The following is a 14,095-nucleotide window of genomic DNA, read 5'->3' on the forward strand; positions in this document are numbered from 1 at the left end:
CTATAAAAGGATCTTTTGGGTTTGTAGAGTTCTTTTTAGCTTTAGAGTAGGTGAGCATTGTGAGTAATTTCTTGTAATTGTTGAATTTTAATTAAGAAATGCAAAACTTGTATTTTCTGGAGTACTTATTTTGTGTGTTCTTTTTTTTCTTCGTTTTTCTCTTGTCTTTTATCTTCTTTCTCTTCTATTAAATGTCCAAATTTACAACAAAGCGTATGAAACAACTCTTGGTAAAAACTTTTCCAACTTTTGCTAGATCAAAGTAGATGTCATTTATCAAATCAATTTTGTCAACAAATCATCATTATTATTAAACTCGTTAAAATGCTTAATTGTACAAGTTTTAAGTTGAATTATTTTCAATTTGAGCCAATTTCGAGTTGGATTTTGCTTGGTTTGATTTGGTTGAGTTTGAATTGACACAACAAGAAAGTATTTTTAAATAAAAAATTTATTTATAAAAAAAAAGAACAATTTAAGATTTGACAAGATTTTAAGTTAGTCAAGTGTTATTCATATAAATGATTATTGAAGAGATTGTCAAAATATATATTCTTTTATGATAAATATTTGCTTATATGTTGTATTTGTGTGTTACTAAAATACTGCGGGTATTTGGATATCACTAAGAACAATTCAAAGTTGAAGTTAAAATTCGACTAATCAAAAGATAAAGGAGAACCGCCATTAAAGAGTTATTTTAAGATTCATCTTGTAATCTTCCAGTTTATAGTGAAGTTTGTTTTCTCGGTGCCCCGTGAATATAGCTATCTCGTTGAAAATGAACCACATAAATTTCTTGGTGTGATTTTCTTTATTGTTTGCATTGAATCTTTATTGTTTTCTTTATTATTTTCGATTATTACTTCTGCTGTCGTACAATATAAATTTTCGTTTTTATTAAGAGTTTTTATAATCTAAGCTTGTAAAATTCTTCTTGGCAATGACTTTTTATCATACAATGGAAGATAGGAAGTCTATCTTTTATAATTAATTATTAAAATACAACAATTCTTCTCTTACCTTATAATTGGGTATCACAAGTAAACCCTTTTATTTATCACATACTCCATATACATCTGATTAATTAAATACACTTAAACAAAAATAATTAAACATATAAATTCACATTGTAACATCAGAAGGATAACATTTAGGGTGCTTCTTAATGGTTTCTCTTAGAAAATTTTCTTGTTCAACCAAATCTTTTGTTGGTTTATCATACACATCCTTAAACATTTCCGAAAGTGGTTGCTTTTCCAATTTTTCTGCTACTTGAATGGCTTCAATCATCTGCATATAATTTCATCAAATTAATGACATGTTAAAATATGAATTACTTTCTTCCTTTCAATTTGTTCATTATATTTATGAGAGCTTTTTATAATTAAAGACTTCAAGTGTAACCAACAAACTAAAACCAAGAGATAGTATATCTTTTACAAGCTTGTTCATCTAAATTAACTCGAATAGGCTTGTAAAAGATATAGTATATGCATAAACAAGTAGAAAAATTACTGTGAATAATTTAAATTTTCACCGATTTTCCTATAATAATATCAACTTTTAATTAATTGTAAATAATAGAAATATAATTTTAAAGGGTATATGCCTAGAATAAAGTACCAACTTTTGTTCATACTAGCTAGATTATTTGACGAAAAACCAAAGTAAATTAAGAGTTAAAACAAATATTGGTATTATTCAAGGAAAATACATCATAAGTAGGGTATTATTCATGATTAATAAAAAATCAGTATTCTTATAGGAAAATTAACGAGTATCTATATTATTCACGATAATTTTAATATTCTTAAAACATTTGGCAATATTAATTTTTACCTCTTTCTTAAATTTGTTTCGAACATGGGATTCTTCTTCTTCATTCCACCAACCATTTCTTTCAATCCAATTCCTAAATCTTGTGACGGGATTTTTCTCCATTTTCCAGTGTTGGATTTCTTCAACATGTCTATATTTGGTTGAATCATCGGAAGTAGAGTGATGGCCTACTCGATAAGTTAGAGCCTGAAAATATTAAAGATATATATCCCTTGAATGTGATAATCCATGATTCTCACATATTATGAATATCATGATTCCATGATTGTGATATTACTTAAATAATTACGTATAAAAATGAAAAAAGTTAATATTATGAAAGTTTATGATTAAACAATTCAAACAAGATCCCACTTGACTATATTTTTTTCTTACGCATTTGCTGAATGTATAAAATAAGTTTAAACGATAAATAGTGCAATAATTATAATGTAGCATATATTTCAAAATGGAGGAAGTACTATAATTGTACGAACTTTATCTTGCTAACTGTATAAAGAATAAACTAGACAAGATAAACCCAAACGAGCATTTCATAAGCGTTTGCCCCCAATCCAATCAGGCCGGAAATTGAATAGGTTATAGAATTAAACATGAGTTTCATTAGTCGATTTAATTTTAATTTACCTCAACGAGAATAGGTCTTTGTTCGGAAATAGCGATATGACGAGCAGCACGGACGACGTTAAAAATAGCAAGAGAATCATTTCCATCAACTCGAATGCTACGTATTCCATAACCTTGTCCTTTAACAACAACTCCATCACCTACGTACCAATATTTCCGAAATTAATTAGGGACGTTAATTACATATAATGAACAATAATCATAAAATAAAATAAAATTGATTGATAAAATTAAAATGATTTCTAATTAAAAAGAAAATAATTAGATAGATAATTACTTCGAAATTGGTCAGTGATAGGAGTACTAATTGCATATCCATTATTGCGACATATGAAAACTACCGGAACTTCCATTACTGCTGCAAAATTCATAGCCGCGTGAAAATCTCCCTGTGCGTGTATGTATAACAACTCAAATTAGAAAAAAAAAAATCCAACCAAATGTCGTAAGAGGCTTGACAAATGCAATTATTTTAGTGGATGAAAGTTGATTACATGATAATATTTACCTAATTTAAAATTTAATTATTTTTAAAATTAGAGCTAAATTAGATATAATATGTAGTAGAATTTGTAGTATAATTTATCATAGTAATTCTATATACTAACCTAAAATTGTTATATTTAATTGAATGAAAAATTGTCATTCAATAAATAATTTTTAAAAAATCAGTATTTAAATTTTGCTTTGACAAAAAATTATGTATTCAATAAATTTAATCACGATGATATTATATTCTTGCATTGTTCTTTGAAGTCATATTGTTATATTATCATACTCATAAATTTGTGCATTGTACTAGTTTCTATACTAGTAAATTGATAATTATATATCTTGAATTCAATAGAAAATATATTCTACAATAGGTAAATATTATAATATTTTAGACAATAATACTCTAAATGAAATTTAATAGTTATCAATTTCATTGTCTAAACTCTAAACATATATGCATAGCTCATAAAAATCAAAAAAAAAAAAAAAAAAAACAAAACATTGATGACATCAATATTTTGTAATTTTCACCAATATTTTTATCACATAGTATAGATGCATATGAAGGCAAAATTTATCTATTTTTTTCCTTAGCCTAGGGCACGGGTCCTTCTTGCCCTTGTCTAGGGCCGGCCCTGAAGAGTATAGTAGTAGTTAAACCACATTTCTCTTTGGAGGGGCACGAGCTGTGATTTGTTTGTCGCCTCCCTCGGCCCTGCCATCGAGCGAAAATTAATGGATATGATGGTATGCTATGGTACGTAATAGTTAGTTAGTACCTCACTAGTGCAACCATCTCCCATGTAGGCCACAACACAAGCATCTTTGTTATCCATTTTTAGAGAATAAGCAGCTCCTGTTGCTTGAGGTAGCTGTGTACTGTAATTAATAATATCATTATTGTTATTTATTATAACGAATAATTAACTAATTAGTTCCTAATTAATACATGTAATAATAATATTGAAAATTAATAAAATTAAAAATATTTAAATACAAAAATCTTACGCTATAGGAGATGATATTGTAAAGTAATTGAGTTTATTAGACCCATAATGTATTGGCATTTGACGGCCTTTTCCATAATCACCGTTATTTCCAAAACACTGGTTTGTAAATTCTTGCAAGGAGAAACCTCGCCATAATAATATTCCAGGTTCCCGATACTGTACAAATTGTTCACAACTCGTTAAAACATGTGTACTTTTTTTTATGTCAAATTGCAAAATTACAAATGACATTTAATTTGTTTTAACACTACAAAATTAAAATTAAAAGGTGATAAAAGATTTATGTTGCTAAAATTCTCGCAAAGATATAAACTAAGTTTTGAGGAATACAATTTCAGAAATATTAGATTGAGAAGGATTTGTGCTTGTAATATATGAAAACATTCATCTTTATTTATAACCAAAAATTTCCTCCTACAGAAATTCAAATTTCATTTTTTTTCCTCTTCCAATACTTACGCGACAATATTGACGAGAGAAAAAATAATTCTGAAATTTGAATTTTTTTCCCGCCCATATATATATATATATATATATATATATATATATATATAGTATATATATATACATACATACATATATACATACATACATATATACATATATACATATATATATATACATATATATATATATATATACATATATATATATATACATATATATATATATATATATATATATATATATATATATATATATATATATATATATATAGGATCAAATAAGAAGGATTTTAAAATGAGAAAGGTGAGAAGGATTTTTGTTTGATTTTGTTTGGTTACTATATATACAAAAAAGATATTATCTTATAAATTAAGAACATTTTAAAAATTATTTCATAGTTACCTTTTTGTGTAACATAGTTACTTTTACAATTATGAGTTTTTGGCTCAATTGTGACCATAGATTTTTTTTATTTTAGTGAAATCAAGGGTTTAGAGTCCTTCTTACCCTTTTCATTTTCAACCCCTTGTCAATGGATCCCTTCCCCATATATATATATATATATATATATATATATAGCTAAACTTGGCCACCAAGGTAAATCTTTTATCGTAAAACTTAGTTATTTTTATAGTGTTAAGAGTTATATGGAAATGACCTTAGTCTATTAGGTGTTTTAGATCTGTTCAAAATCGGGTCTTACTTTTACATTGATTTTTACATAATTATAAATCTATTTTTACATCGAGTAAAATCGAATTCGGTTACAAAGTCAGGTGAAAATCAGATAGTCAAATCTGTTTTAAATGCCTCTAGTTTATATATACTATACCAATATTGCAAATATTTTCAACCTTCAAAACCTCGTCTTAATTTTAGATCAGGTCATTCATAATTGTAGATCAAATGTGAAAATACAACAAATAAAAGAAAATTTCAATAAAACTTATTTTCTCTATCCATCAAAATATATGTGGTAACGAGAAGTTGGGTTGGAAAGATAAAAGGGTAGGTACCTGAGCAAAAACAATGTCCTCTAAAGAAAGGGCCGCAGCGGAAGCAATATTGATAGCTTCTTCACCATTAGAAGTAAGATAAAATGAAATTCTTCCTTGTCTTTGAGCTTCATATAGAAAAGTGTCCATTACTTGAAGTTTAATCATGTTACTATACATACTTGTTGCCAACTCTTTGCTCACCTATTTCCAACAAACAAACATTTTTCCTATAATTAGTAACTTTACTCCATGATTAAACATAATAATACATGTGATGATATGAGTTACAAATCGTTTATGAGATTAATGGGTCATTTTTCAAACTGATCACTTTAAGGAGATGTTTGGTATGGAAACGTAAAATGTAATGAAAAGGAAAACTATAAAGAGGAGTAAAGGCAAGGGTATAGATTATAGTTATATGTTGTTTGGTATAAAAATATAAGGGAAACAGTTACATGATCATAAAAAAGGAATTTGTTACTTTACATAAATGGATGGTAACAAAATAAGAGTATTCTTATCCTGAAGAAAGAGATTGGGTTAACCTAAAATTATACCAAATAAAAAATATGGAGTAATAATAATTGAATACTTTATTTGGTATTAAAAAAATTTATACCAAACACTCTGTAAGATTGTAAGTGATCACTTAAAGACAATAAAATTAATCACTTTATAATTGTAAGTGATAAATTTAAGGTTAGGATTGATCACATTAAAACAATAGATATACACTGGACCACTCACCAGCTCAATAGACATAATATCATCATGAAACTGTCTCATTGAAAATTTGTGTATGAGTTATATCTGATTCTGTTATGGGCAAAAATTTATTTTTTGTTATGGGCATAAATCTATTTCAGTTATGGGCCTAATACAAATTCTACTCTAATTAGGTTTTCTAGAGGTTCTTTATAAACCCTATCTTAACTTTATGATTGTATGTTGTATTCGACTCTCTCTTCACATGTTAATAAATATGTTATCTCTCTGTGTATGGGCGTAGCTAATATATCGCTTGTAAATCTTTATTGTTTTCCATTTATTTTTCTTGCGTTTGTAAATAATTAAAAAGATCGAATAAATCACATACAAGTTGATGATTTTGTGTTGAAATTGGTTCTCCGTTATCGCTAAGGAGACGATAGCAAGGAACTCTGGTCTTCCCAGATTCTCGAATGAAAGTCATTTCTGAAGTAAACGTAACCTTTCCTCCTGGAACGTCCATGCCCTGCAACTTTTCGCAATAATGTCACTTTAGAAAACATCTAGTAGTATTTTTATAGTTTGCGCATAAGGTAACAATAATGCACCCATGATACTACCTAGTTTAGTAATTATATGTTACACAATTTAATAATAATAATTAAATTTTTAATCAAATAATTCGCACTATGACCTAGGCAACGCATGTCTAGATTCTCCCCTTATAATCTACTTTTAATTTTATCAATGGACAAATGATGTAAGTCTTTTATTTAATTTGTAGTTATAATAAAATGTTGAAAAATTACAAATATCACATTTAAGTTCCGACAAATAGAAGAATTTAATTTATTGAACATGAATTACATAACAACTATATTAATTGCTTAATTTATAAATGTAATTTCTTATATCTTATATATAGAAAGGTTTCAATGAATGAAAAGATATTTTTAGCATAATTAATAATTTATCCTTAAAAATATACTAAATGAAATTGCCAAATCAAGGTTGTTTGCCTAATAGAACTTTAAAATCTAATCCATATCGCAATAAAACTTCATATGTATATGTATATGAGTAATAATTCATAACTTTTAATTTAATTTGTACCCAGACCAAGAAGACATAAAGTCTATGAAAAATTGTCATTAAGGTAAAAGGGTGATCAAATAAAGTTTGATGAGCTTAGCTATATCTATTCATTAGGTAGTTTATCTGTGTGAAATGGCAAGTGATGATTAATTGATATTCTTCGTATCATCAATACTACCTTAGGTGGTAGTTTCCCCGATGGGTAAAAAAAGTTTTTTTTAGTTTGACTAGTGATCAAATAAACGCGATCTCAACCCAAAAAGCCTAATTTGGGCTGGCTAAAAAAGTCAATAAGCGCAACTTATACTGAAAAGTTTGATCAACTTCAAATTCAAGTGTAAGGGTTGAACATCCTGATCAAATTTACATTTAGTAGTCTTTATTCCGTTGAATTGGACTCTTCACAAAAAAGCCTTGCAATACATCTCTATTTGTTTAAACAAACTAATTAATAGAGCAAAAACAAAAAAAAATACTCCGTATATTGCATGGACGATCCAAAAATATTTGCCATACTAGTCATAAGTCATAACTCATAAGGACAAATATATGTCAATTGCTCATCTCATAAGTCATCAGTTTGGGAAACTGTGGAAGTGATGTTATAGTATGGACAATATATCACAAAGGTTTAATTGTCATCTTATGAGTCATAGTTAAGTACTCCCTTGTACCTGTTAAATTATATTATTATATGTTTCGAAACTTCAACCATTAGTTTAAATTATTAGTTGCATGAGTTCGCCTAAGAGCCAACAACAACAAAAAAAAGTGCAGATACCATGCAAGAGACAGAGGGAGTTATAGTGAGGTGGGGATGGGCCCAGTACTAATAGACTCCATACGTGGCACCTTGCTACATAGCCCACACTAAATTCTAGAAATTAAAGACTACTCGTCCCATGTTAGTTGGTTGCTTAAAGTGCCCGGTTAGGAAGAGCAATTCTTGTACGAGAACGTCATAAAGTGAGAAATACTTATATATGATCAAATAAGATGGATTTTAAAATATGAAAGATGAGAAGGATATTTGTTTTATGTTATTTTGTTACTGTATATACAAAAAAGGATATTATGTTATAAAGTAACAACATTCTAAAAATTTATGTCATAGTTACTTTTCTGTGTATTATAGTTACTTTTACAATTATGTATTTTTGACTCAATCGTGACCATATATTTTTTTATTTTAGTGAAATCAAGAGTGTAGAGTCCTTCTTACTTTTCTTATTTACAACACCCTTCTCAATGGATCTCTTATATATATATATATATATATATATATATATATATATATATATATATATATATATATATATATAAGAGCTACTCTTGTGAAAGACCGTCTCTTAATAAAACGACCTCAAGACAAGGTGTTCATATGTTAATAATTGTATCTACTAGGTTATTTAGTCCATACTTAAAAAGCGTTTCATGATAAAACCATTTCACAGAAGAATTTGCGTATATATAAAGAACATTTTTAAATTGAGATATAAATGAGCTGCATGTGTGAACCTGACTTATAATCAAAAGGTCTCATACAAGACTTATTGGATTAGGAAACCAATACGTGGCATACTTCATTTTGAATTACCTGCGTTTCTTTGAAAGATTTGATCATATTTTATCGAAAGGGTGGAGCAAATTAAAATACATAATTTTTTAATAAAAGTATAATAATTTTTTTAAAATACACTTAATAGTAAAAAAGTTAACTAAAATCAATATAAATTAATACTATATAGCTAATATTTAAAATTTTTAATTTAAATGATTATTATCTGGCATATGTTATTGGCACTTTGTACATCTTTATTTCCATCTTTGTTTGATGTTCTTTGTTATATTTAACTTAAATGATAGTATATTTCTTTTTTATTATGCATAATTTATTATTAAGTATACACAATTGTTAAAAAATAAAAAGTATTTTACTCTTTAAAAAGTAATAAAAATAAGTATTTAGCTATTTGATAAAATAGTCTAAAACGAGTTTTAAAAATAGGCAATCCACATAGGCACATATGTAAACAATTACTTGTACGAACTTTAAAGAAAATTCTAGGCAAAAGGCTAAATTTTAAAAAGGGACTATTCCAATTTTGTGGTCATTTGCATTTATATCTTCTTTGTCCAACAAATATGATATTGACATTTAAAATGAAAAAATTTCTAAAATGTTTTTCTTTTCTTTGAGAATGACAAAGGTGAACAGACATGGCAAGTTCGGACAGATAAATTTCGCAATCGTTTATTTTGTGTAGGGTCATTTTCGTGTCAAGTCATGTTTAATTTCATTGTTTTCAAATCAACCTATCGTGTTAAACATTTTATCTTGTTTGTTTATTATAAAAGGTTTCACAAATTTTTTTTTTATTTGGTCTCTTTGTGTGAACCTGAGACAATTTCATACAAAATTTTCTAAAAATGTCTTCAAATAAAAGTATTATATATTTCATATAAGAAGTCCAAATTCGTAAAAATGAAAATAATTAATTGTTTTAATATTTCAAGTATTAGTTTTAACATTAAAATGACATGCTAGATAATATTTCCTCCTATTCGCTTTACTTATTCCATTTGGTTTTTCAATATTATTTATCAATCACTCTTATTATGTGATTTGTTCTTAATCCATAAGTTTCTAGTCATGTGGGATCTTGTTTGATTCATCTTATTGTAAATTTTATTAATATCAACTTTTTATAATTGTTACTCAAACAAATATTTAAAATTGAAAATGTGTATGGACAAATGATCCAAAATCAAATAGGACAAGTAAAAAGAATAGAAGGGATTATATAACATTGTATTTTAAATTGAAAATAAATATTTTCAATTAATTTAATTGGGCTTTTAAATCTTAATAGATAGAATACAAGTCATAACTCGCACAATTAATGGTCTTACTCTTTATCTGAAAATTTAGTAATAAAACAATATAAGATTGGTTCAAAAAATAAATATAAAAATACAGAAACGCGAAAATCGCTGAAAATATATAGAAAGCGTGAAATTGGTAGCAGACCACCTGAGATAAATCATAAATACAACCAACAACCTCGAATTGCCAGAATAGATGGAATAATGGCGTTCAATATATATTTCTTAATTGAATATACCGAGACAAAAAAAATAAATGAAAATTGAATTTAGAATTATTGCGTGATAAAATGATATTTTCTCTTATTGAAACAAGATCTGATTCTCGGAATAATAGCATCACTTAATAATACCCAAAATAGTAAAAAAAAAATCAAATTAATCATTTACTCTATTTGTCCCACCAATTTCCCCATTTTACCATCTCTTCAAATTTGCTCTATTTATATTGACTCAAACTCATTTTTTTTATTTTCACCTAGACATTTAACTTATTTTTTTTATTTTATTTACACATTTTATTACTCTCCAAAAATACAAATTCACCTATTTTTCTCAGTTTTCTTATTAGATGTCTATGAGACAAATTTAATACGACAAAGGAAATACAGTCTATCATTTTTTATTATTTAACTTGCTTATCAAATTTTTAATAGAGGGTACTTAACCACGCTGAAACTAAAATATTAGAGTATAATATATAATAACGTGAAAAATACATGTATACGATACGAATATATGTTAGAACGGAAAGTTCATAATTGATGTTATATTGTTATGTTGACGATTCCACCTACAGCTCTCAATGTTCGTTCCAATTTAAATGAGAATTAATTGGCTTTAATCATAAAATATTAATATGTAAATTAAAAAAAAAAACCAAATAATCAATTACTCCTATAAAAAAAATGGATTAAATAGAATCGTAACCCAAATTTTTGTTACTTTTTTTTTATTGAATCAATTAATTTTATAACGATTAAATTAAAATTAAAAATTATTATATTTTTTGAAATTTTATAATGATAACAAAAAAAATTTAAACTTTAATCTAATATGAAAACAAACTTATCAAACACTTAGATCACATAGAGACGATCAAAAAACTCCTGGCAAAAATTGATGACGTATAAATTTGGTTCAAAAAATAAATATAAAAATACGAAAAGATGAAAATTCTCGGTATAGATATAAATTAAATTAAATATTTAGGCCTTGTTTAATTCTTTTGATTAAAATTGATTTTTTTATTAATTGTAACTGATTTTTATTGTTTTATATCGATTTAAACTTATTTATACCGATTAAAAGTGAATTTTACTTATTAAAACTAATTTTTATTTTTTTAATTGATTTTTTTATTAGTTAAAACTAATTTTTACTGATTAATAATACTAATTTTTACATATTATTTATTGATTAAAACTAACATTTATTAATACTAAAACTAATTTTTATTAATTATAACTTATGTTTATCAATTATAATTAAATTTTACTAATTATTTAAACTAAAGGAGACTTTACTTCCTAAGTTTTAGTTTTTCAGATACACTTTAACTAAAAAGCTAAAAAGACAATTAAAATGTCAACAAGAAATCAAAAGAGATTTTAGTAAATAACGGTGATTTATAAAGTTAACAAATCACTATTATTTGATAAGATTTGATAGGATGTGATAGGATTAGTATTTTGGATTTTAATTTATCTTTTTATTTTTTTTATTATTATTTTTTATTTTTTACGTTAATTTATTCTGCCAAAAAATAGAGATATTATTACTCGTACAACCGGTGAACGACCAAGTCACCACTCACCAACGAATTGTGAATGTAAATGAGTAAATGAGTGATAGCGTCACTAATTTGAAGCCAAATTAAAAAAGACAATTCAAACCGTCTATAAAGAGAATTTCAATGACAGCTACTTTTCCATTAATTTATTTATGAAATTATTATTTTGAGATTTGGATGCTTAAGCATGTTTCAAACTATAATATACAAAGTATAATAACGTGTATAACACATGCGTATAAAGTTCTCAATTAATTTCAATACTATTGTATTTTATTTTATTTTTTCTATTACATGGTAAATTAAGGGAGGAAAGGTGGAACTATCGAGATAAAATTCAACTCAGTATTGTACTTCCTTCATTTTTTTCACTTGAATTTAAAATAATTTTTACACTATTTATCAATATAAATAGTATTTCACAACTTGTGCGGTTATTATACAAGAAAAAAACATAATCGTGTTAGATATTTCTATAGAGTATTTTTATATATATAAACAACCGGAAAAATGTATTGTACTGCATATATAAATAAGTGTTTGAGTACTATTAAAAAAAATCGAAAAGTATATTATTAAGTGTTGGGATGAGTAAAAATGACGTCCACGCTTTATAAGCTATTAGAGACCTTCTTCCCATTGCTATATAGTTTTGGGATGGTATATATCTCCTTGGCTTATGAAGTGTGTACACTTAAGTCCCCGTTAATATGCTAGCATTCACAATAAGTCCCCGTTAATATGCTAGCATTCACAATAAGTCCAGCCTAGTTTAACATTAAGCCTCTCTGTTCTTTTAAATTTTTCTATATAATTACGCGATAGTGAGTGAAATTTTTAATATTGTATAACAAATTCAAAAAAAATTGTCACAAAATGCTAAATACTTCAACTCTGTATTTCAGCAAGGAAAAGGCTCAAAAGAGTAACGGTTGCCATATAGTATTAGAGGGCTTTTTTTGAAGTACAAGGAAACAGAAAATCATAAGTTAAAAAGCATCAAATCGATATTACAATTAAAAAAAAAAATCACTTTTTTCTGTTTTTCTATTTTTAATTTTTAATTTTAAAAAACATGAAATTAGTTAAAAAAAAAAGGATTTTTTGTTTATTCGTGTAAAATTTGATACATTTAAAAATTATTAATTCATTTAATGTCTTTCATCGTCAATTTGTATGTTTTTTAAGTCGAGATCATATTTGTCGCAACCTGCATATCGCTTGTAATAAAGATATTTATATAATGGTCTAATAGAATGTTTAAATAATGGTCTATTAAATGTTATCCTTTTCATATGGATTACAGATATTTTAATCATAGTTTATATAAATAGAATAATTAAATACTTTAAGTTTAAAAAAAAAAAAAAAGGGTAATAATATAATACCTGTGAGTGGGAGGAAGGATAATAAAGATCATCATCTTCAGATGAATAAAATTGATGATCAAGTTGAGCTGCCTTTGTAGACTCATAACGCCCCAAAAAAGAGAATAATTTATTGGAAATTCCAAATAAATTACAATTATTTGTAGAATTAATGATAAATTTATTAAATAAAAAGGGATTAATTTGGTTTGGTGTTCTTCTCAAGAAGAATGCCATTTTTGTATGTTACAAACAAGTTTGAGTAAGGATGAGAATGCCACAACAACTGAACAGACATTTGCTTATATGGAGAAAAGGGAAGTGAATGGATGAGAATAACACTTGTTTGTTTGTGTAACGTGTGAGATTTGAACTGCATGTGTTTTCCTTTTTTATTATTTTTAAAATTCCACTTCATCATTATCATCTAAGAGATGAAAGACGGTAACTCATATTCATAAAAAATGATACGGGTAAAGAGTCCTTCTTCGAGAAAAAACCCAAAAAAAAGAAATTCTTATAACGAAAAAAACTGATAAAACTAAATCTGCAAGCCTGTATCTTACAATACAAATTGGACCATTAATATAAACTAAAATAAATATAAATATAGATAACTAGATAGTAAATAAATAAACGGATAAAAAAAGTGATATATAAATAGGTAAAAAACAATAACAGCAATAGATAGTCAATTTTTTTTTCTTTAATATAGGTAAATTGAGAAAAAAATGAGAATCCAACGTAAAATCTCAGACTCAATTCTATATAAAGTCTTTTCACGTTGTTATTGTTAGTTATTCACTAGACCCTACTTCCTTTTTT

The 14,095-nt window shown here is 26.2% G+C and overlaps 1 protein-coding gene across 2 annotated transcripts; it reads right to left on the reverse strand.

Annotated features, from left to right (window-relative positions):
- Positions 1-839: 839 nt before the first annotated feature.
- LOC130811036 (2-oxoisovalerate dehydrogenase subunit alpha 1, mitochondrial-like) lies at positions 840-13,582 on the reverse strand. Of its 2 annotated transcripts, none has more exons than XM_057677185.1 (9): positions 13,292-13,582; positions 6,519-6,656; positions 5,438-5,620; positions 3,973-4,130; positions 3,744-3,843; positions 2,747-2,858; positions 2,470-2,609; positions 1,843-2,028; positions 840-1,293 (listed from the first exon to the last, which is right to left on the reverse strand). In XM_057677185.1, the coding sequence occupies exons 1-9, from the start codon at positions 13,505-13,507 to the stop codon at positions 1,126-1,128; spliced, it is 1,401 nt and encodes a 466-aa protein (XP_057533168.1). In that variant the 5' UTR covers positions 13,508-13,582; the 3' UTR covers positions 840-1,125. The 2 variants fall into 2 exon arrangements, with proteins under 2 accessions (XP_057533168.1, XP_057533167.1); XM_057677184.1 differs by having other exon boundaries at positions 845-1,293; positions 6,519-6,662.
- Positions 13,583-14,095: the final 513 nt, after the last annotated feature.

This window comes from Amaranthus tricolor, chromosome 4 (genome assembly GCF_026212465.1).
Source record: "Amaranthus tricolor cultivar Red isolate AtriRed21 chromosome 4, ASM2621246v1, whole genome shotgun sequence".
In the NCBI taxonomy this organism is placed as follows: Eukaryota; Viridiplantae; Streptophyta; class Magnoliopsida; order Caryophyllales; family Amaranthaceae; genus Amaranthus; species Amaranthus tricolor.